Source organism: Miscanthus floridulus, chromosome 3 (assembly GCF_019320115.1).
Source record: "Miscanthus floridulus cultivar M001 chromosome 3, ASM1932011v1, whole genome shotgun sequence".
NCBI classification, from domain to species: Eukaryota; Viridiplantae; Streptophyta; class Magnoliopsida; order Poales; family Poaceae; genus Miscanthus; species Miscanthus floridulus.
This window is the reverse complement of record NC_089582.1, coordinates 42,611,777-42,636,670: the sequence shown is the minus strand read 5'-3', so window position 1 is coordinate 42,636,670 and position 24,894 is coordinate 42,611,777. Positions and strand designations below refer to the sequence as shown.

General features: G+C 45.8%; 1 protein-coding gene and 2 pseudogenes across 1 annotated transcript; all 3 read left to right on the top strand.

Annotated features, from left to right (window-relative positions):
• The first annotated feature begins 12,639 nt into the window (after positions 1-12,639).
• On the top strand, positions 12,640-13,843 carry LOC136543619 (protein LURP-one-related 10-like; annotated as a pseudogene).
• Positions 13,844-15,074: 1,231 nt separating this feature from the next.
• LOC136543618 (protein LURP-one-related 10-like) lies at positions 15,075-16,353 on the top strand (annotated as a pseudogene).
• Positions 16,354-18,702: 2,349 nt separating this feature from the next.
• On the top strand, positions 18,703-20,809 carry LOC136545557 (protein LURP-one-related 10-like). The gene is made up of 3 exons (XM_066537564.1): positions 18,703-19,116; positions 20,137-20,364; positions 20,464-20,809. Exons 1-3 carry the CDS (start codon positions 18,841-18,843, stop codon positions 20,602-20,604), a joined length of 645 nt encoding a protein of 214 aa, XP_066393661.1. The 5' UTR covers positions 18,703-18,840; the 3' UTR covers positions 20,605-20,809.
• The last annotated feature ends 4,085 nt before the right edge of the window (positions 20,810-24,894 follow it).

Genomic DNA, 24,894 nt, shown 5'->3' with positions numbered 1-24,894 from the left:
GTACTAATCGATGGAGGAGCTGGACTCAACATCATCTTTTCAGAAACTCTAAGAAAAATGGGACTACAACTCGCCAGGATGATCACGCCAACAAGCACGCCTTTTTACGGAATAGTATTTGGCAAAGCAGCCATGCCACTCGGACAAATTACTTTACCCGTTACTTTTGGAACTCCTTCAAACTACCGAACAGAGTTTATCAAATTTGAGGTCGCTGACTTCGATTCGTCATATCATGCAATCCTCGGATGTCCAGCACTGGCCAAATTCATGGCAATACCACAATATCCGTACTTACTGCTTAAGATGCCAGGACCCAACGGTATCCTTTCTCTTCGAAGCGATTTGAAACGTGCTTTTGACTACGACGTTCAGGCGATCCAAATTACAGCTAAAGCACAAGCCGACAATGGAAGAAAAGAAAAAGCCGCAATCGCTGTAGAGACAAGCCAAGAAGAATTAGAAATACCGGCTAAAAAGCCCAGCATCATCGCTCCACCAAAAGAAGCCGACGTCAAGCAAATCGACTTAGGCACAGGCGATACCTCCAAGACAGCAACCATCAGTGGTCACCTCTCGGCAAAATAGGAACTCGCGCTCACCAACTTTCTTCGGGACAACAAAGATATCTTTGCTTGGAAGCTGGCCGACATGCCAGGAGTCCCAAGGGAGTTGGCTGAGCACAGAATTGATGTTAATGAAAGCTCAAAGCCTGTAAAGCAACGGCTACGATGATTCTCACCCGACAAAAAGGCAGCAATTAAAAAGGAAATAACAAAACTGATGGCAGCCGGATTCATCAGGGAAATCCTTCATCCAGACTGGCTAGCAAACCCGGTCCTTGTGCAGAAGAAAAACACGGACGAGTGGCGCATGTGCGTCAACTACACAGATCTCAACAAACATTGCCCAAAAGATCCGTTTGGGCTACCACACATTGACCAGATAGTTGACTCAACAGCAGGATTTGCACTATTATCTTTTCTCGATTGCTATTCAGGGTATCACCAGATCGCACTAAAAGAACAAGACCAGAGCAAGACATCTTTCATCACCCCGTTTGGTGCCTACTGCTACAAGACCATGTCATTTGGACTAAAGAACGCTGGCGCCACATACCAAAGAGCTATCCAAACTTGCCTTGGGAATCAAATCGATGAAAATGTGGAGGCATACGTGGACGATGTAGTGGTAAAAACAAAGAACCCAGACACTCTCATTGAAGATTTAAAGCAAACCTTCAAAAACTTGAAGAGATGGAGATGGAAATTGAACCCAAACAAATGTGTATTTGGAGTTCCCTCAGGACAACTACTCGGATTTTTGGTCAGTCAGCGCGGGATCAAAGCCAGCACCAAGCAAATTCGAGCTATTATAGAAATGGGCCCACCTAGAAGTGTCAAAGATGTGCAGAAACTAATAGGATGCATGGCGGCCCTCAACCGCTTCATATCGAGACTCGGCGAAAAAGGGTTACCTTTCTTTAAACTACTAAAGAAGACAAACAAGTTCGAGTGGACCATAGAGGCCGACGAAGCTTTCAAAAAACTTAAAGAATACCTCACCTCGTCGCCTGTCCTGACACCTCCAAAGAAAGATGAAGATATGATGCTATATATTGCGGCGACTCCTACCGTAATCAGCACGGCAATAGTCATATAAAGAGAAGAACAAGGGCGCGTGTATAAAGTACAACGTCCCGTATACTACATCAGCGAAGTACTGTCAGAATCCAAAATCCGGTACCCGCATGTACAGAAACTACTCTACGCTCTACTCATCACCTCACGCAAGCTTCACCACTATTTCGAAAGCCACAAGATTACCATGGTGACAGATTTTCCACTCGGAGACATCCTACACAATAAAGATGCCATGGGGCGCATATCCAAGTGGGCAGTTGAAATTGGAGCTCTCGACATCGATTTCACCCCATGGAAAGCAATCAAATCTCAAGCCCTCGCCGATTTTGTGGCTGAATGGACAGAGATTCAACAGCCTTTATCAGATACAATCCTTGACCACTGGAAGATGTACTTTGACAGATCACTCAAACTAGGCGGGGCCGGTGTAGGCGTTCTCCTCATTTCTCCAGAAGGAAAACAACTCAAGTACGTCCTTCAGATATTATGGCAAGCTACAAATAACGAAGCAGAATATGAAGCCCTCATCCACGGGCTACGAGTGGCAATTACCCTCGGAATAAAAAGATTACTCGTATACGGCGATTCAGCAGTAGTCATCAACCAAGTCAACAAAGATTGGGATTGCACCAAAGAAAACATGGGTACTTACTGTGCTGAAATACGGAAACTTGAAAAACATTTCCAAGGATTAGAAATTTTACACGTCCTACGCGATTCCAACATTGCAGTAGATGTCCTTGCCAAGCTCGGATCAGACAGAGCGAAGGTTCCACCCGGCGTGTTCATAGAAGAGCTATCAGTTCCCTCTATCAAACAACCCGGTGAAACAACACATGAAATTCAGGCTAAAAGCGTTCAGATCTTGGTAATCAACACTTCATGGAGCCAAGTTTTCATCGACTATATCAAAGAAAACAAATTGCCAGCAGATAAGGCAGAAGCCACCCAAGTTGTTCGCAGAAGCAAAAACTACGTTCTAGTAGGAGATAAACTTTACAGAAGAGCAGCATCATCAGGAGTACTCCTAAAATGTGTCTCATTTGAAGAAGGTAAAGAGATCCTAGACGAAATACACTCAGGTTGCTGTGGAAATCATGCCGCCTCAAGGACACTGGTTGGCAAAGCATTCCGCACCGGATTCTACTGGCCAACCGCTTTGAAAGACGCAGAAGAGCTTGTCAGAAAATGCAAAAGTTGCCAAATGTTTGCAAGACAAGCCCATGTACCAGCTCACAATCTTATCTGCATCCCACCCGCTTGGCCTTTTTCCTGCTGGGGGCTGGATCAAGTAGGACCCCTAAAAAAAGCAAAAGGCGGCTTTGAGTACATCTTTGTAGCAATCAACAAGTTCACCAAGTGGATTGAATACAAACCACTCACGAAATACAGCGCAACCAAAGCAGTCGAGTTCATCCAAGACATTATGCACCGCTTTGGCATGCCCAATCGAATCATAACAGATCTAGGCTCTACCTTCACAGCTACAGAATTCAAGAGCTGGGCACAAGACTGTGGTTTCAGTATAGACTATGCATCTGTTGCACATCCAGAAGCAAACGGACAAGTAGAAAGGGCTAATGGACTCATACTAGCTGGATTAAAACCAAGGTTATACGAAGAACTAGTGGACTATGGGTCCAAATGGATTGAAGAATTACCGAAAGTAGTATGGGGGCTACGAACTCAAATAAGCAGAGCAACAGGCCACTCACCCTTCTTCCTAGTTTACGGGTCAGAGGCCGTACTACCCGCCGACTTGATTTGGACATCCCCAAAGATAGAACAATACGATGAAGGAGAAGCAGAACACACATGAAGATTAGAACTTGACAGCTCAGAAGAAGTCAGAGTAAACGCTACCCTCCAATCAGCCAAATACCTACAAGGTTTAAGACGGCACTACAACAAGAGTACCCAACCTCGATCACTACAAGTTGGAGACTTAGTGCTAAGAAGGATACAAAAGACTGACGGACGACATAAGCTACTCAGTCCATGGGAAGGCCCGTTCATTGTCACAAAAGTCACCGGACCAGGCACATACAAGTTAATGACCGAAGATGGAAAAGAAGTCAGCAATACATGGCACATCAGCCAACTAAGAAGATTCTACGCATAAAAACAACTCAAGAAAAAATAGATATGCAAGCCACAAGGGACCTACGTTCACAATCAACAAAAGACAATACTCTTCAACAACATATGTATTAGTTTATACTCATGATCAATAAAGATGATATTCATCCACAGCATGTCTTGTCATGACTTCCAACGAGTTGTTTTCACGAAACAAAAAGCAAAATGGCTGAAAACATGCCTGAGCATCCCGGCCGAGAGCAAAATAGCTGAAAAGACGCTTGAGCCCGCCGATGAGGGTAGCTAAAAGCTAACACCCGAAACAAAAAGCAAAATGGCTGAAAACATGCCTGAGCATCCCGGCCGAGAGCAAAATAGCTAAAAAGACACTTGAGCCCGCCGATGAGGGTAGCTAAAAGCTAACACCCGAAACAAAAAGCAAAATGGCTGAAAACATGCCTGAGCATCCCGACCGAGAGCAAAATAGCTGAAAAGACGCTTGAGCCCGCCGATGAGGGTAGCTAAAAGCTAACACCCAAAACAAAAAGCAAAATGGCTGAAAACATACCTGAGCATCCTGGTCAAGAGCAAAATAGCTGAAAAGACGCTTGAGCCCGCCGATGAAGGTAGCTAAAAGCTAAAACTAGTTGACCGAAATTGAACTTCAAAAGACCCTCTAGCTCTTCGTTCCGAAAAGCAAGAGGCTCGGGGGCTACATCCAGATAGGAATACTTTTTCCTCAGAAAAGCACAAGCGCCAAGTTCATCAAGGCAACTTTCTATGCCGAGTTGTTTTTTACATAGCGCGGACGAAAGGTTATCAACACAAAGATTTATATCTAACAAGTCATAGTGTGGACAAAGCACTCGATGGATCACAAAAGAGGAAGGAAAGAAAAGTACTCGACAAATCGAGGGGTCTCAGTACTCAGCAAGTCAAATAACTTCAACCGCACCCAGGCAAAGAATACATCAACAAAAATAAAGAATCTTCACTTAAAGAGGAGTGTAATATTACAAGGGTATGCTCAATCAAATCAGGCATTGTCATCAGAAAAGGAAATGTCAATATTTAGACTGTCTACAACCCTACTGGCTAGACCTTCGACCTCAGGCTCCATGCTCTCAACGGCGTCAAGGTATTCTTGGCTTTCAGCTTCCTCTGCTATCTTGGATAGAGGCGCCTCTGGAGCAAGGACCCGGACCTGGGCCAGCACATTCTTGGTACATACTTGAGCACATTTCTTTGCGAACTCTTGGAAACGAGTCGGAATCCGGGGAATGAACTGTGCCCAAGATTGCCCGTCATCCGCTGGAGTCCGGAGAACATCGGCTACTGAACGAAAAGATTTCCACAAAACGTTCCAATTTTCAGTAGCTGTCGCCAGCTTCCCGGACAAGCCTTCAATAGTTTTTTGGGCCTGCACAAGATCTCTGTCAGCTCCGCGCCTAATCAGCTTTGCAAGGGCGAGTTCTTCCTCAGCATGAGTAATTACCTCCTCAGCTTTATTATGACTGGAGCGGACAAGAGCCTTCATTTCATCGATACTCTCCGAGAGCTTCTGCTTCTCAACTCGGAGAACTAGACAAGACACCCAAGAACAAGTCAGCGGAAAAAGAAGTCAAAATACAAGAAGAAACAGGCAGAACCCGCAGTACCTTTGCATTCATTCTTCGTAGACTCCACCGCGGCATCTCTCTGCTTCTCCGTCTCCACTACCCGGGCATGAAGGGTCTTCTCCTCCTTTCGGTGCATTTGACGCTCTGTCTCTAACTCAGCCCGGAGAAGGTCGAAATCGGCTTTTAGAGCGTCCACCTCAGAAGACAACTTTCTCTCATTTTCAGATGAGAAAAAGAAGCCAGAATGATCACGAGAGAAAGACTGAGCGAAAAGAGGCAAAGAGAAACAAGGCGTAAGGACAGAAGAAAAACAAGCACGCAAAAAAAAGAGTGGCAGTAAAACCTACCTGGAGCTTTTCACCAAAAGAAGTCGCGAGGGTCGATAAGCTCCCCCAGGCTGTGGTCAGCTCCGATAACCGATGAGTGGCATCAAACTGTTGCACCACGCCACCGGAAAAAGAGGGACCGCCGGAAGCAAGAGAAGGGGAAGGAGAGGCCGGCTGGGGCGAAGAAGGAGTGACCAAAGCAACCTCCAGAGAAGCCGGAGCCAAACCCTCAGAAGGACCCGACGCGACGGCCACAGTCACCTCCGGAGTGGCCAAATCCGCAACTCCGCCAGGTAGCTCCGAAGCCCCCGCAGCAACTTCATCAACAGAATGTTGTGAGTCCTGAGGCTTGGAACTCGTTGGCACGGCAGGAGGCAGAGAAGAAGTCGATGAAGAAACGAGAGAAGACGAAACACTGAAAAGTGATAAAAGGAAGCACCGATAAGAACCAGAAGAAGGAAGAAAGAAGCCAAAAAGATAAAAGCCAGGATTTACTCACCCGACTACTTTCTTCTTCGTGAAGCCAAAAGAAGGCCTCGCAGGGGGAACCACGACGGCGAAAACATCCCCGCCACCCGGCGACGGAAGTGGGATAGCCGACAATGGAGCCGTGGAAGAAGCCGGGGCTAGAACCGTGAAAGAACTCCGCACTGGAGGAGCGGTAGAGCTCGGGACAGAGGCAACCAAAGAACTCGACACCGGAACTTCAGAAGAAGTCGGCGCGGGAGCCTCGGAAGAACTCACACCTGACCTCCGATTACTTCAAAAAGTTCAAAAGTAAAAGTCAAGACAAAGAAGAGAAATTCAATGCAGTAGGAATATAAAAAACAATTCACCGCCGCATGACGAGGGGTACTTCATCGTCCTCTTCTTGCTCAACCAAGGAAACCAGAGCACCTGCTGAAAAGAGGATAAAAAAGTACTCGGTTCAAGAGAGAAACAGGAAAATAAAGGAACAAAGAGTATTAAATGTGCTCACCTAAGAGCATGCTAGCAACGACTGGAGTACTTGAGGGAGTACTTGGTTTGTGAGGCTTCTTGAAGACAGGCAGGCTAGATGGAGACCCATCCGTTCGCCCCCTCTTCGGGACACTACAAGGACCGCGAGGGACTAGACGAGGAACATATTCTTCATATACATCAACAAATCCAGAAGAAACCCCAGGAAGGGCGGTAGAGGTTTGGGACTTACTAGTTGCAGAAGTTCCAGCTAGACGATCCCCAGTCTCCGCCACGGCAGGGAGAGCATCAAGGGGGATCGGATCGACAAAGTTCCACCCAAGCTCCTATGAAAAAAGATAAAACACTGAGACAAAGAAAAGCTAAGCAAGAACGGATGCAGCAAGAGTACATAAAGTACTCGAACAAAAAGATAGACAACTCATAGCTGGGGGCGGGTTGATGGCTGAGAACTCGGAGACGGCAGGAGGAATGACGCTTACTCCTTTCAGCATCTTCTGGAGGCGCTCGAGTACCTCCTCACCGGTCAGCTCAAGAGCTGGGACCATGTGTGAAGGATCCTCGGCCCCAGAATACTCAAAGCCAAGATGCTCCCGCTCCTTCAAAGGCTAAACCCGGTGATGGAGAAAGCTCGAAACGATACCAAAGCCGGTCAAACCCTGCTGTTTCAGCATGCTAATCCTATCAAGGAGCGGCTGGATCACTTGAATCTCAGCAGGTGACTCAAGCTTCTTGTCCCATCGGTCATTCACCACAGGACCAGACCCAGAGTGGACGACGAGGGAAGGGATCAAATTGGCAGCGTAAAACCACTCGGCACGCCAATCTTTTACAGAATCGACCAGGTCATAGTCAAAAAACTTAATCTTGAGACCCTAGCGAAACTAAATCCCGCAGCCGCCAAGAACGCTAGTTTCTTCACGGCGGGGTTGAGGTTTCAGATGAAAGAAAAAGCGAAAAAGAGATAGAGAAGGAGGGATCCCAAGGAAGGCTTCACAAAGATGAACAAAAACAGAAAGATAGAGAACGACATTGGGGGTTAGATGGTTCAGACTAACCCTGAAATAACCAAGAAACTGATGAAGGAAGGCGGAAGCAGGAAGACAAAGTCCAGCGTGGACAAAGGAAACAAAGAGGACAATCTCACCAAGACCCAGAGCCGGAACCCGATGCTCGCCCGGAACTCTCCATTCAGTGATGACTTTGCTTTGGATCAAGCCGTCGCTAATGAGCTCGCGCAACTGGTCTTCGCTTGTTGTTGGAGCCGGCCAAACCTTCTGAGCAGCCCTCATGGCCACGAACTCCTGGTTTTCGATCAAAGAAAGGGACGACTCCTCGTCCATGAAGGTCGCCTGAGACTTGCTTGCGGTTTTCTTCTTTCCCATGAACTGGCGGAAGCAAAGAAGGCACTAGGGAAGAGGAAGCTAGGATGATGGTGCTCGGGTGACAGCGACGATGGCGGCGGCGGATTTCTGAAAGCTAGGGTTTAAAGGCAAGAGCTAGGCAGCAAGGGAAAGGAAGATGAAAGGTCTTTAAATAGATTTTTTAGTAACAAAAACGGCCCACAAGGCCCGTTAAAGCACAGTGTGAGAACGCAACGGTCCATTTACCGACGCAGCTAAAACGACGGAGGGCATGAATCCACACAACGGTACAAACCAACGGGCAGATTTCAGACTTATCCGCACAGCACCACCGCAGGGTTATTAGATAACTACAAGAACAACATGTCAAACCAAGAAGAAAGAAAGGGCTACCTCGCAAGGAACAAAGTAACCCAGTTATTTAAGAAAGAACTCGGTAATCTCATGAACGACAGGGATCACAGCAGAAAAGTAAAAGACAACTCAGAAGACAAGATTTATTACATTACAAGCAACTTCAAAAATAAAAGATTATAAATCTTACAAGACCCAACGAACTCGGCGCCACGAAAAGCAAAGTAGCAAAGAGGAACACGGACACGGCTAGGCTCTGGAATGACTACGTGTCCCAAATTGCTACTCGGAAGGACAAACCGCCATCAGCTACACTGTTTTCTTCAAAGGACGGACGCAGTGCATCCAAGGCGGAAATCGACAGCACGACAGGGCAACATGGAGCAGAGAAGGCCGGCGGGCATCTGTCTACCCAAGACCGATGTGATGCTGGATATGGTGTTGATCTGCACTGGACAGTCTCAAGACAGGCGACGAGGATCAACCTAGAACTGCCGGATGAAGGAACGAAGCCCACATCACAAGTCTTCCTCCAACTACCACCACGTACATCCTAGCACAATGCTGTCGCGGGATTAGCCTACCTCTAATCCCTATCACAAGACTTCCTCCAGCTACGACAAGACACACAGGAACTACAAAATATGCCCGGGGGCTGCTCTACTTCACAAACTACCATGTTCATAACCGCGAAGGTTTCAACAGAATGTCTAACGGATGAAAACAAAGCACTCCAGGACAATATTTATAGACCAAAGGAGCGGCGCACATGGACTAGGAGTACCAACGAAATAAGCCTAACAAAGGACACATTAAAAAGACAGGACACAATAATGGACGACTCAGGTGAGAGGAAGCAGTACTCGAAGACGGGCATATTCAGAAGAATATACCAGCACAGTACAACCCGTGAACAAAAGGCATTTACACTCAACCACCACCATACAACTACATCTGACAACAGCAGACTATCAAAGAATACGCCAAAACTAAGCATCCGAGTTCTTCCTGAACAAAACAACATGGATATACGCTCGGGGGCTCGGCCAGCATCATAGCTTAATCAACACTGAGTTAGGGAGCTCAGCCTTCATTTTCAACTACTCCCGGAGGCTCGGAACCAAAGACAAAGGACCAAGAATACAAGAAACTCAAGACTACAACGACGACACATCAAGACTCTTCATCCAACTTCTTTTCTAAAGAGAAGAACTCGGAGAAAGCACGGGGCTGCAGGATACATAGCCCCAGAATTTTTTGAAGACAAGAATCTGGACCCTCCAACTTTTGCAAGCAAAAGCAAGAGGCTCGGGGGCTACACTCAGTGAGTGCAATTTTTACGAAAAATTGCACCCACCCAAAAAGAACCCAGACATAAGCTCGGAGGCTGCATGTCGCGAAACTACTCGGATGATGGTTTAATCCAAGACTAAAGGGCCGCTTCGGAAAGATGCCGCAAAACTACTCGGATGATGACATAATCCAAGTCTCGGGGACTACTTCAGAACACAAATTAGTGAGTGCACTTTTTCGCAAAAGACTTCCTCAACGCAGACCACTTCAAGACAGTACGACAAAAAGAACCTGGAACGAGCCATATTCGAGTTCTTTTTGATAAAATTTCAACGAACAATCAGAGCAACTTCAAGACAAGATCCTTCAGCTCCTTGTTCCAAATAGTAAGAGGCTCGGGGGCTACAACCAGATGGATGCACTTTTTCTTCAAAAAGCACTCACCACCAAAAGATCCCAAGAAGCGCTACAAGGTTTCACTCCAGAAAGCACTCGGATGACATTTTGTTCCTACTTAACAAGACTTGAAGGAGCAAAGCGAGACTTTCAGAGCTCAACCATGAAGTGCTCGGGGGCTTGTCGATGCGGGACCCACAGGATACCCCGCAAGGGAGAGAGAAGATCCAGTCCAACTAGGATTCTTCCCATGTAATCTTAGTAGTAGAACTATTAGGTAATCCTCTTAGGAAATCTCATTGTAAACCGACTAGGACTTTGGCCTCCTGACTATATAAAGGAGGGCAGGGCTCCTGAGAGAAAGGACAATTGTACAACACAACATATCACAATCAATCCAATGCAAAGGCTAACGCCGACTGGACGTAAGGTTATTACTCGATCTACGATCGAGGACCTGAACCAGGATAAATCCACTGTCTCTTGCGTTAACCATCGAGTTCAGCATACGCCGAAGCCCGAACATACTGCCCCGGGTACCCCCGTGGCAGGCTATCGGTGGTGAAACATCGACAGGTTCCGAGCTTCCAAGCGTGTTTTTGAAAAGTTCGAGCTTCCAAGGGTGTTTTTGAAATGTTTAAGTTGGAACGACCATTGGGTCATGAAAATTGACTTGATGAGATGTGATGGACTCTATCATTAAATTCGATTTTTTTTTGAATTTCAATTTAATTTTAAACATTCATATTTGCATTCATTTATGTGTTACGTATCAAAGTGATCTTCCATAGCTTTGTTAATAATAATTCAGTGTCAACACTCCACACATTATTTTAGGAGAAAAGCACACACAGCACATACGTTCACACACATTCACACCAGCTGACCAGCCACCACACCTCGCACTATAGACTATAGTAAAAGTTACCGAACTGCTTCACGAGTTGACAAGAAAATCAACACGGACTTGCTAGAGCCCGGACATTCGATCCGGACGCTAGCGTCCGAACGGTGCCCACACAGGGAGCAAGTGAGCGCACCAGCTAGCAGTGGGCCCATGCTGCCAGCCGCTTCTCACGCGAATTCCATGTGTAACACCCGATCTACTTTTGAAACATTCAGATGCAACAGTTGTAACATACAAAAGAAGACAGATGAAACACTTGAAACAAAATATCTGAAACACTTACGAAAACGCCTGAAAAACATTTGAAAACCAATAGAAACATATGCAACATAGATGAAACACTTGCAAACATACATATGAAACATCTGAAAACACTTGAAACATATGGTTGCAACATGCATGTATATGCAACATCCAGATCTACTTTTGTAACATTTAGATAAAACACTTACAACATACGTCTGGAACACATGAAATATTTGGAACATACACTTGACACATACATATATAGCCATTACAACATGTGCAACATCCCGGTCTACTTTTGAAACATCAATATACAACACTTTCAACATACATCTGAAACATCTAAAACACTTGAAACATACACTTTCAACATGCGGTTTTCACTCTTCTTTTTCCGTACGACGCAACAAAGAGCGGGGGAACGGTCGATTCCAGAAATCTGCATCCTGGCCACTGTCATCGTAGCCGCTGCTGGGCGAGTCGCCGCTGCTGGAGGAGTCGCCCCTACCCACTATTCGCCTAAACGGCCGTTTAGCCCATTTAAACACCGTATAAACGCTACACGGAGGTACGCAATTTCCGTTTAATCATCCGTTTAGCCTGTTTAATTGGTTGTTTAGCCCGTTTAATGGACTGTTTAGCCCGAATAATGGCTAAACGGTAGGTACGGTGACCAACTGTTTACCGTTTAACGTTTAGGAAAACATTGGATTGCCCCTACCCAATCTCGCACGCATTACTGTTGGCTACCGTCGCCGAGGGAGGCAGCGGACCGGGTGACATGGAGAGAGAGAGGGGAAGGCCGATTGGTCGCCGCTCCTAGCGCGAGCTGTCGCTAGAGAGAGACGGAAGTGGGCAGGGGTGCGATGCAGAATGGAAATCACACATCAGTCAGTGAGCACGGTGGAGAGGGAAGAAGCCGCGCGGTGGCGCTCAAGTGTGGTAGGGAGGAAGGATGAAGGCGGGCGGACGGCCGGGCGCAGTGAAGAACGTCATGCCAGAGGGGTCGTCGTGGACCATGCTGCGGCGGCGAGGAGAACTCACCGAGTGGAGAGTATGGTTTGGTCTTATTTTTGGAGTAGAGTAGACTGGTTGAACGATTCTTAGTTAAGCAAGCGCAGTGGAATGTTGGGCCATTCAGGTTGGCGTCGCGGCCCACCAACGGAGGCGTCCGAGCCTAAGCATTTCAGAAACCCATAACCCATAGCCTTAGTAGCTCGTGCCCAGGTAAAAGATGGGCCATGCAGTTGAACTAGTGAGAACCGGTCGAACCAAACCGGTTCTGTAGCGGATCAGTTGAACTAGCTAGTTTTGTGGCAAACCGTTGATCAGTTCAATCCCAAATGAATAGATTCCAACGTAATGGGAGGTGCATCTGACGGTGTGCGTATAAGACTGAACACCGCAGCGCCCGCGCGGCCGCGCCTAGGTTGCCATATCTTCTGTTTATAAACTGATGATGAGGTCGTCCAGACCCCGCGATCCCAACGACCCGCGCCAAAGCTGCGACTGCGACAGCCTACAGCTAGGACAGACGCGTGCCACCGCGAGCGCTGCTGCAATCCTCATTCCTCAACGGCGGCGGTGCCCTACGGAGCTCTACCTCTCCACCAGGCGCCGGCGCCGTTGGCGGTGGTGTCCCCGCTGTTCTGTGCGCTGTACGCGGTGCCGCTGACGGTGACCAAGAAGGCCATCAGCCGCTCTGGTCGAGACTTCATCGTCACCGACGCCAACGGCGCTGAAATGCTGCGCGTGAACGGCGCCATCTTCAGCGTCCACGACCGCCGCGTCCTTCTCGACGCCGCCGGCCAGCCCTCCTCTCCATGCGAGAGAAAGTAATAATAAACAAAACAGAATGACTGCATTCCTAGGCTTTGATGTGTTTCTTTCTTGCATTTGTGGGCTCTCGTTGCTTCGATCAGATCGTGTCCAGTTGGATTGATCGTTGACTTGAATACTTTGATGATCAGTAAGTAGAGTGTGGAATGAGTGTGGAATGAAGCATTACCACCTAACAATGGCGCATTATCAGGTATTTAGTATGCGCAATAGATGGGAAGTGTTCAGAGGGGACAGCACGAACGCAAGCGATTTGCTCTTTACAGCCAAGAAAGCTTCGATCTTTCAACTGAAGCCCGAGGTGGATGTCTTTCTGGCTGGGAACAGCGAACAACAAGGATGTGATTTCAAGATCAGGGGCAGCTACTTCGAGAGATCATGCGGCTTCTACCTTGGCAATTAAGACACCATGGTTGCTCAAGTGAGTGCCAAATATCGTTTCGACGGTTTTGCAATTAATAAGCATCTTTGGATGGAGCTCTATAGATATGATCTGTATTTATTACTTTGGTGATGCAGATAAACCGCAAGTACACAGCGACGAACATACTTCTGGGAAAGGGCACCTTTGTTGTTACCGTGTTCCCGCATGTTGACTATGTGTTCATCACGGCTGTTGTTGTGATTCTAGATGAGATTCATAGGGAACGGTTCGATGGAACCACAATATTCGATGTCATCACTGACATGTAAAACTTTTATTTGTAATTTGGGCAGTTGTTTATTATCATGTTCATCCCGATTGATAAACTGATAAATTGGGCCTTCTCTTGGATCAAAAGTAGACAGCTTGTTTATCACTCCATGAGCTCGTGAATGTTATGTGGCAGGTTGCCCTTTTATGGGAAAAATACCTGTGATTGTTGTGAGCATATATGACCTTGCACCTGATGTAGTTTGCAATGCTAGTTGCATGTTCATATATTCTTGTCGATTTGTGCTAGTGTTATTTGTTATAGCAATGGTGCTAGAAAGCTGTTTTCGGGATTTCTTCCCAATCTTTAAGAAAAAACAGCCGGTGTGAACCCAATCAACAACTTCTTCTCCAACATCTCCTCGATTAGCATCCATGATTTTATCATTCATCACCATCACAATATCCATCGTTAATCCAGTCCACGCGTTTATGATTATAAAACATCTGGTCTATGCATACCTTCTAGCTCCACCACCTATAGTTTTCCAAAGCCCAAGGCAACACCTCCGATCATGGTAGTCCCAGTTCAGAAACTATGACATATTTTTTTAAAATTGACGAGTCACGTAGAAACTACACGCCTAAAAAAATTAACTAGCTTGGATGTTCAGAAGGTTCTCTCTTACCATATATATGTACACATCTCTTCGTATCTTGGATCCTGGATCCGTATCTTGTCTAAGAAACTATTTCTTCATTTCTCTTCCTTAATTCTAGACATGTCACCATTTAGGTTAACAAAGCTAGCAGTCTATTGCATAAATACTATTTCTCCGCCCTAAAATATTGTGTATTATAGATAATCTTGTACTCAGTGGAAAGCATATGTAAAGTGCTGAACAAGATTATGCAAACATCCCACTAGAATAACTCACCGGATGTTTTGATCGCCTTCCACCCCCTAGAAGCATTCCAAAGAGGGCCTTATAACCAAGCTAACCTTCTCTTAATTGATAGCAATATAGCTGTTTTGGTCATACGAAAAGGAAGGTGCGTGTGAGATAAGAACTTGAATATTGGCTTATGTCTCCAAACTCCACCGAACCGACACTAAACATTATTCAAAATTATCATTCCGCAGGGCTACGTCGATTAGGAACTTACACGGAAAAAACACCATTAGAAAACATGGAATTGTTTACAGTATACCCTGATGTTTGGTGGCCAAACCGTATGTCTCCTTTTATATCGAAGGGCCCTCGAAATTTCAGTCTACCGCGTGCCTGCCTCCCTTCTGTTTATATTTTAAACTGAGGCCGACCCCAACGGCCCTGGTGAAGATAACATTGGATTAGAACTTGGGAGATAGAGGTGTCTTGCGGTATACCCGCCACAAAGCTGCCACTGCTACTGCTAGGCTAGGACAGGCGCGTGCCGCCGCGGTGGAAGTTGAACTCACCGATATATCAAGCGCGAGCGCTGCTGCACTGGCGTCGTAGCGGCAATCCCCAATGGCGGCGCCCTACGGAGGTCCGCCCCAGGAGCTGGCGCCGGCACCCTCACCGGTGGCGGTGGTGTCCCCGCAGTTCTGTGCGCCGCACGCGGTGCCGCTGACGGTGACCAAGAAGGCCATCAGCCTCTCCGGTGGGGACTTCGTCGTCACCGACGCCAACGGCGCTGAAATGCTCCGCGTCAACGGCGCCATCTTCAGCATCCACGACCGTCGCGTCCTGCTCGACGCCGCCGGCCAGCCACTCCTCTCCATGCGGGAGAAGGTACGTAACAGACACACGTACGGACCTCTGTTTTTCTTTCTTTCGTTTGTGGGCTCGATCAGGATCAGATCGTGTTCAGTAGGACATCGTAAATCATTAGTGTCTCAAAGTCTGTAATCATTACATCGATCTGCTCAATAATAGAAGGCCTATGCTTTGAGAACAAAATAAGCTTCACAGAAGAACAGAGACTACATAAGTATTCAAGTCAACGATAATTACCATGTCAGTCTGAATTTAGTGACCTAAAATAAAAATGTTGCCATCACGTAATAAGGTGCACTACTCTTACAAATGTTAGTTTGAAGTGGGAAATACAAAAAAAAAATGAAGCTGTTGTTTAAAGCTTGAAAATATTTAAATGTTGTTATCAGGTACTTAGTATGCACAATAGATGGGAAGTGTGTTCAGAGGGGACAGCACGAACGCAAGCGATTTGCTCTTTGCAGTGAAGAAAGCCTCAATCTTCCAACTGAAGACAGAGGTTGACGTTTTTCTGGCCAGGAACAATGCACAACAAGTATGTGATTTCAAGATGAAGGGTAGCTACTTTGAGAGATCGTGCGGCTTTTATCTTGGCAATTCGGACACCATGATTGCTCAAGTGAGTGCAAAATCTGGTTTGGAAGGTTTTCTAATTAATAATCATCTTCAGAGCTCTATAAATATTTAATTTGATTTGATGCTGCAGATAAACCACAAGTACACAGCCACGAACATATACTGCTGGGAAAGGACACATTTGTTGTTACCGTGTTCCCGCATGTTGACTACGTGTTCATCGCGGCTCTTGTTGTCATTCTTGATGAGATTCATAGGGAACGATTGACTGACAACCACTCCAATCGCAAGCTAATCGAGTTCGACAATCACAATATCCGTTCTTTCATCACCAATGTCGTTATTATTATGTGATTGATTGTTGTTGCATTAGCAATTGAGCTACCGATATAATGCACCTTCTGCCAAGTAACTATATTTTGTCAGGTTTCTTCGTGAATGTGTCATAGCATGTGTTTCGTTAAGAGTAAGAGAGTTGCACAACGTAGCTGCAAGAGAGCCCTCGTAGCACATATTATAAACCATCAAGCCAGTGGTAAGTGACATGAAGCAAACCAAAGTAACAAGAAAAAGAAAGAGCAATGACAGGGAAGGACCCATAGCCCCAAAACCCTACCAAGCTAAACCTATGAGAAGAAGGTACAAATCATCACAAACGTTGCCTACAGAGGGGACATAGTCGTAGTGGCAAAGTATCAACCTAGAAAGACAAGACGAACAACTAGCAATAACGGTGGCAAAAGCATCCGCCCAAGAAGACCAAATTGACCTTGGAGGCAAAGCAACCACAAGGTGAGAGGCCAATGCGCACTCAGCAACAAAGTATGTGCCAGAGAGGGGAGCAGATCAACATCGACAGCACCCGCTAGAGAATCCAACATCAGCCAAGCATCCACTAGGGAAGAAGGTGACAAAGCATCCGCCACGAGAGCTAAATGATGGCAACTAAGCCAAGCACTCCAGTAGGATAGACTGTTGCGAAGAACATGGGGCACACATAGGCTCGACAAGGAGCAAAACCAGCAAGAGAAACAATAGATCGAGTGGAGGAGGCACGGCGGAAGGTGCACAACAATGACACCTTCAAGAGGGGGAGTGACATCCATGGATACCATCATCATTGGATGAAACAACAACCAAGGAAAGGAAAGGGTTTTCAGCCCAAGATCAACACCGGCAAGCAGACGACTGAATGAAATTTTCAACAATGCCTAAAGAAGGTGAATGACACAGGTTGTGACAATACCGTTGGCCCAGAGCTAAGGCTAGGTAGGGCATCCTCCCATATTCCAAGCGTCTAGAGAAGTGAGCCTTGACATCTATAGGCAGCCACTGCAGCCACCACGAAACCACCTAACTCACCTTCAATCAATCTCTACCCAACCTTACTTTTGATCAATCTCTAGGCAAGCGAGTGAGGTGTTCTTGAGCTCTCAAGGGAGGTGTGTATCAGTTAGAATGCCAAGAGACCCCTTAAGGACCGAGACACCCCCTATTTATAAATCCCTACTAAAAATTAACCATTGGGCTGAGTTGGTGGGCTATCTACGTACACACCGGATAAGTAAGCTGCACCGGAGAAAGGATTAATCAAAACCAACGGCCAGAAATAAATTTGGACTAAACAGTCCCAGACAATTCCTCCTGTGCTCCTAGATTTTCATTGGCCACCCTGAGACTAGTCCAACAGAAACTAGCCCTTAAGCTTCAACTGCTAGTAAGCTGCATGCTCCGGTGCTACTCCGGGCGACCACCACCCGAGAAATCTAGTTGGGTTTAGAACTTTTTATTCCCCCAACCTAAGAGATTAAGAGGTTCACCGGATAAGTCTGGTGACCCCACCAGAATTTCAATGTCCACACTGAAAAAGCCCAAGCACAATACTCCTGGACCACTTCTTCCGGTGCATGTCAGTGAGTTACTACCGAATATTTCTGGTGGCATACCCTGGGCACAGTAAAATCCTTTCAGGGCACCTCTTTCTCCAGTGACTTCCCTGGTAGGGCACCGGATAAAGTGATTGTAGTGAGATTGCATTATGTCCCATTTCTCACAAGGTTTTCAAATTTGCTAACTCCAAATGTTCTAACATGAACATCTTCATCTTAGGCACTGAGTTAGCTTATAAAAAATATTTTTTCAAATGTAGGAGATCACTCTACTCCCCTATCCAACTCTGAGGACATGATTGAGAAAAAAAACAATACTATTAAATAGATGGTCACTTTAGGACATGACTCATGAGAATAGGTAATGTGACAGAGACGCACTAAATCAACCATTGGCCTCGTTTAGATTGAGATTATGAATCAGTATTTGACACTGTAGCACTTTCGTTTGTATTTGACAATTATTGTTCAATCATGGCCTAACTAGGCTCAAAAGATTCGTCTCGTAATTTACAATCAAACTATGTAATTAGTTATTTTTTTATATATATTTAATACTCCATGCATGTGTCCAAAGATTTGATGTGATGGAGAGAGAGTGAAAAAACTTGCAATCTAAACAAGACCATTATAAAAAAAAGATGAAATTCTCTCGGGCCTAGGAATTATAGCCCACAAGTTAGCCAGCGTACGCGTCTAGCCCACCGTTCAGTTGCTGAATTCCCTGGGCAGGGCCCACACGTTATTAGCCGGGGCCCGCGCGCTTCCTTTGGTAGCTCCACCACCTCTTGTCGGCAAGATAAACATTCCCAACTCCATCGACGAGTGGCACAAACAATTAACGGCACGCGGAAGCTCAAAGAGCAGCAAGAACCAAGAACACGTGCCGGCCGCCGATCGAATCCACCGAGCAAGAACCAAGAACAAGGCGGCGACGATCGATCTGCGGTATATGATGGCGGCGCCCTACTACGGAGGCCCTGCGCCGGGAGCGGCGGCGGCGGCGGCGCCGGCCCCTGTGGCGGTGGTGTCCCCGCAGTTCTGCGCGCCGTACGTGGTGCCCCTGACGGTGACCAAGAAGGCCATCAGCCTCTCCGACGGCGACTTCACCGTCACCGACGCCAACGGCGCCGTTGTGCTGCGGGTCAAGGGCGCCATCTTCAGCGTCCGCCACCGCCGCGTCCTCCTCGACGCCGCCGGCCAGCCCATCCTCTCCATGCAGGAGAAGGTAATTAAGCTTCACGGATCGATCGGTCATTCATTTTTTTCTTTTAGTTTCGATTTGTGGCTTGATCTGCGGTCACAAGGACCGTCGTTGACTCCTACAGTGAATGAAAGATCCAAGAAACCGTGTTACAAAAACCAGAAACATCAGTATTATTGATCTACTCTCTGTTTTTTTCCCATTTGGTCAAAGTTATTAACTGTTCTTGGGGGTTGATTTGGAGAGGAAACATCAAACATAGGAGCCGGATCATCAATTGCAGAGTTGAGCAAGAAAGACTTGCGCTAGAAATCCTGATAAAGAAATATAACGATCAGTATGGAAGTATCAAATTTCTATTGTGAGGTTTTATTTTCGCAGGAGGCGTCGAAATTTGGGATGATGGGGAACCGTCCAAAGTAGAATAAGCTTTACTATAATCTGGCAGTCAACTTCATTGCTTGGAGCGCGTCTGTGTCGTTGGAAATTGATGGTACCTGACTCAAGTTAAATATATGGGGGGTTGACCATATGATAGCAATGATTTATTAGTTCCCTGCGCAATCTCTATCATAATCACAACGTTGCTAAAAGAAATTTCATGAGTTGGACTTCAGCCTTTGGAATGCTTTCGCAACCTTATTATATCCTTCAGAACTCAGACTGAGCATATAATATCTTAAATGTTAACATCACATCGAAACTTTGCAAGGCCCAAATATGAAAGTCAAACAACTCAAAATATGGAACAAGGTCTTGTGAGGAGGTTCAAAAGATCTTCGTTCTGAACTTTATTATTATAAAAGCAGCCGATTTTAACTGTTTGTCTTAACCTGTGCTACATCAAACCAGGTCTTGTTAACGGATTTATTGGACCTCAATCTGTTACCAACACACCCAATTTCCATGCATCTTGCAGACCAAAAATCCTCCTGCCATTGCAACAAAATTAACAAGCCCCCTGCCAACATACTCTAGTAGATCGATCATACATAGCAAGAAGTTCAGCATCACCTGACACTGACAGTGGCACATTATTACCAGGTATTCAGCATGCACAACAGGTGGGAGGTCTTCAGAGGGGATAGCTCGAACGCAAGTGATTTGCTCTTCACCGCGAAGAAATCTTCAATCATCCAACTGAAGACAGAGATGGATATCTTCCTGGCTTCCAACACCGCGCAGCAGGTGTGCGATTTCAAGATCAAGGGCAGCTACTTCGACAGGTCGTGCGCCTTCTATCTTGGCGACTCCAACAACATGATTGCTCAGGTGAGTACAGAGTACAGAAACTGGGAGCATTTGTTTGTTATCATATCTTGGACTAAATATTTAGCTGATGTGTTTGCCATTCATTTGGCGCCGCTGCAGATGAACCGTCAGTTTACTGTCTCGAATGTACTGCTTGGAAAGGACACGTTCGGTGTTACCGTGTTCCCACATGTTGACTTCGTGTTCATCGCAGCTCTCGTTGTGATACTGGATGAGATTCATAGGGAACGATCCGACTGAGGAACACACCAAGCACAAGCTTATTTCACCATGTTGCAGCATGTTATATATTGTCACAAGTTGTTGTCAACTGCTTTTTTACATGTATTTGAGGGTTTTGCATATGTCCAATTATACAAGCAAGATCGACTATTGAACTTTGTTGTTTCATATTATGCCAACGTTTACAGTATTGTGTATTAATTTACTTTTTTCTTATGAGTTTTGAGAGCTGTCCTGTGATTCCGATTGCTGGTGTGTATGTACAATATGATGGAACCGGAACTCTCTGTATTTCGCAAGGAGTGCACTGACTTGTTTGGGCTGCGATGACCCGCGCATGGGCCCTTAAAATGGCCAAACCAGCTGATCAGGCCGTTCTAATGAATGAGGACGGGCCATCGGTCTTGACGGAACAGCCCAATATGTATGTACAAGGGCTCCTCCATTTTCAGCCTCCAGCAGACCACCAGGTCCACTGTCTCGCATGTACATGTGGTAAATAATGCAAATCCATAAGAATTAATCATATAGGATTTAAAACATTTGCAAAAATTCACTACATTGTTTAGAACATATGAATGAGGTTTTGACAACAACGAATTTTATGCACTCAAACTCAAAATAATTAGCACGAGCTGAAACATCACATTTGCAACAAGCCTCAACATCTTCGGTATAGCTCCTCCTGCTTGTGATTTTCTTTGTGAAGTGATTCTCTGAAAGTGATTTTGTGCAGGAAATAAATCAAGAGAAGTTATTGTTCCCAACTCCCAGTCTCCTAGTTCATTCAAAAACATGATTTACTTCATAGCAAAAAAGAACTGTTTGACAAAGCTTCTTCTGAATTTAGCGTAGAGGTTTCTCTAGGAGATCTGCCAAACAAAATCACGACTAAAACTTTCTTTCTCTCCATGTTCACCCTCCTCTCTAACGATGGCGAGAAATGAAAATCCCTGTCTCCTCCATCTTCGGCAGGTTAGGGCTATGATTTTCAATGTTAAGGTGAAGGGTTTGGGACTTTGGAGGGATGACCAAGGGAATAAGATTGGCCAAACTCTGGTGTTGGTAGGTAGGACGGCGGGGATGCCACTATCCTGAGTGGTGGGCGGATGGCTAGTGGTGAGGTTGTGTAACACCCTAAAATTTGCTCAATTGAAAATAGAATTGAAATGATTTATTTATGAATTTTGTGCTCAAGAAATATAGGAAAAAGAATACTTTTCATTATATTAAAACTCATCATAGGGTGTAGCAACATGGTTGAGCATACATGTCAGTGCATTTGATTTATTTTGGTTGAGTGGTTCTGATTAAAATTCAAAATGGTTTAAATTGCTTTTGAAAATGAATTTAAAATGGCTTGGAAATAAAAGAAAAAAAGAGAATTGGAAAATAAAAGAGTTTTCAAGAGTTTGCAAAAGTTCATTTTTGGAAATCTCACAAAAGTTCTCATCTTGAAAAGTATATTTGAAACTACATTTGGATTTGCATTTGGTTCATAATTGAATTTGGTTTTGAAAAAAAAATAGAAAAGAAAAAAGAAAAAAAAATCCTTTCCCTCCTGTCGGTCCAGCACCCTGCCTGCTCCTCTCCCCTTTCTTCCGTCCTGGAAGCCCAGCCATGCGCGCAGGCCCACTCTTTCCCCTATCTTGTGCTGGCCCATGTCACTGCACAGGCCCAACGGCCGAGTCTGGCCGCAGCCTGCATGTTTCATCTCCTCTCTCTGGCTGACCGACTCGCCCGACCTATCAGTGCCGTCTCCTTCCTCCAGCCGTGTCCAGAGAGGGCTCTGCTCCGACCGAGAATCCTCCTTCGCCCCGTTTCCTTGGATTGGCGTGCGCCCTAAGCCGCGCCGGCCTCATAAATAGCGGTTGCGCACGCACCGCAACCTCTACCCACAACCCTAGCAGGCCTAGCCGCCCTCGCTCAAGCTTGTCGCACCGCCGAACCCTAGCTCGGTGCCGTAGCATGCGTCCTCGATGCTACCGTGCTCCACCGTCGATCTAAGCTGCTTCCCGGCCTTCACACCTTGGTAAGGAAGTCCCTGGTGACTCGCTCTTGCCCTTTCCCGCTCTTTGCTATCTCCGCGCGACCGCCAGCGAAACTGAGCCGCCTCCTCAAGCTTCTGCTCGCCCCTGCTTGCTCACTGCCATCTTCGAACCCCTAGACGAGCTTGCCGCGTCCTTCTCTGTCTCCCTGTGTCCTTGATTTGGCCTATGATGCCCGGAACTAGCCAAACGCCAAACGCTAGCGAGGTCGGGTCACCTCCATCCATGGCGCCGCCGTCTGTTATGACGCCAGCCAATCCCCATCTCTCTAAGGACTTATGTGAAAGTGATCATTCGGGACTTACAATACAACTGTGAGGGCTACATGGCTCTGGCTTTAGCTCAGTACGAGGACCTTTTCTAGCTTATTAGTGATTACCTTTATTGGCATAAGAATGGCTTGACGAATCGGGTATAGTGCGGCCTCTATCCTCTTGAGTATAGGCTGTGCGTCATTGTGCCATCAGGAAGGGGGCTCTACATCTGTTTGTCGAGTGAATCTAATGGCCCTAACTTGTTAGACGAACTTTTGAAAGGCTTCATAGTGAACCCTACCGACCTTCCTTGGTAGTGGGTTAAGAGGCTCACGACCTCGAGCGAAAGGGTAAATCATGATTTACAGTGAAATTGTACAGCCTCTGTAGAGTGTAAAACTGTTATAACCAATGTTTTCCTAAACGGTAAACCGTCTTTACATGGTCGCCCTTCGTTTAGCGTTTAGGCTATTTACACGGTGTTTAAACAAAGTTAAACGGTCTAAACGGTTTTGTACTTAAAAAAATACATATAATTATATATGTGCACGTAAAAAATCAAGTATTCTAGCATTTATACATATTTATCCAAGTAAAAATCAATTATTTTGGTATGTATATATATTTATGCATGTGAAAAGAACCAAATATAGATATTTATGCATGTAACATATCAAGTGTACACATTTATAAATATAATAAACTTAAGTATATAAATTTATCCGTACAAAACTGAATTAGATTTACCCCGTGTTCGCCTAAACAGCCGTTTAAACAGCTGTTTAGCCCGTTTAATACTGTTTATCTCCATTCCGTTTAGGCCGTTTAGACCATTTTTTCCCGTTTAAACGGTCAACCGTTTAATTCCCGTTTACCCCCTAAACAAAACAGTTTACCACCGTTTACCGTTTAGTGGCCGTTTAAACGGCCGTTTAACCTGTTTTGGCGAACATTGGTTATAACAGCCGTGCTTATAGTCACGAGCGGCATTGGAACCCTTACCGAATAGATGATGAACACTGATGATACTGGTGATAAAGATGCTCACTAATGAGTACTGTTTATGCTATTCATTAATCATGCTTACCTGATCAAGTGTTTATCTGGGCTTGTGAATAAACTTGTTGTCACCCAATTGCTAAAAGATGACTCATTAAAAGCTAAGCGCAGTTAAACCAGTGTCAGCCTTTTAAACCTCATGAACCCCAAGTTATATTTGTTGAGTACGACATGTACTTACACTTGCTTTATTTTTTTAAAATCTTTGAAAAATTCTCGGATGGGTACCAGATTGCTAGAGTTTGGAGGAATTAGGCTTGTGATCAACCAGTTAGTTGTCCCTGTGAAATTGGAGTCTTCACCCGAAGATCAGAGTTATCTTTCCGCTTTTTGCTGTGTAAAGTTATACCCTTTATACTAAGTACGTTATATATTGAGCATTGTCTTTCAATTTTACCCTTAGTTATAGCTATATGTGAGATTTAATTTCCTGGGCTCACATATGGTGTGTATCTTATTTTTTTCTTAAAACCGGGTGCTACAAAGTTATATCAGAGCAATGAAAAATCTTTATTTTCCTATATTTCATGTGCACAAAATTCCCAAATTAAATCTTTTTAGCTCTATTTCTAAAAATTCAAATTTTAGGGTGTTACAGAGTCCGGCCGCACACCGCGTGTTTCCTCTCCTCTCTCCGGCTGACCGACCGGCCCCACCTGTCAGTGCCGTCTTCTTCATCCAGCCGTGTCCAGAGAGGGCTCTGCTCCGACTGGAAATCCTCCTTCGCCCTATTTCCTCGGACTGGCGTGCGCCCTAAGCCGCGCCGGCCTCATAAATAGCGGTTGCACATGCACCGCAACCTCTACCCGCAACCCTAGCAGGCCTAGCCGCCCTCGCTCAAGCTTGCCGCACCGCCAAACCCTAGTTAACCATCGTCGCACACGTCCCCGACGCTACCGTGCTCCACCACCGATCTAAGCTGCTTCCCGGCCTTCACACCTTGGTAA

Coding starts and splice junctions, on each gene's coding strand:
- LOC136545557 (XM_066537564.1), top strand. CDS start 18,841: ATGATGGCGGCGCCCTACTACGGAGGCCCTGCGCCGGGAGCGGCGGCG. Junction 19,117..20,136: donor TCCTCTCCATGCAGGAGAAG/GTAATTAAGCTT, acceptor CATTATTACCAG/GTATTCAGCATGCACAACAG. Junction 20,365..20,463: donor CCAACAACATGATTGCTCAG/GTGAGTACAGAG, acceptor GCGCCGCTGCAG/ATGAACCGTCAGTTTACTGT.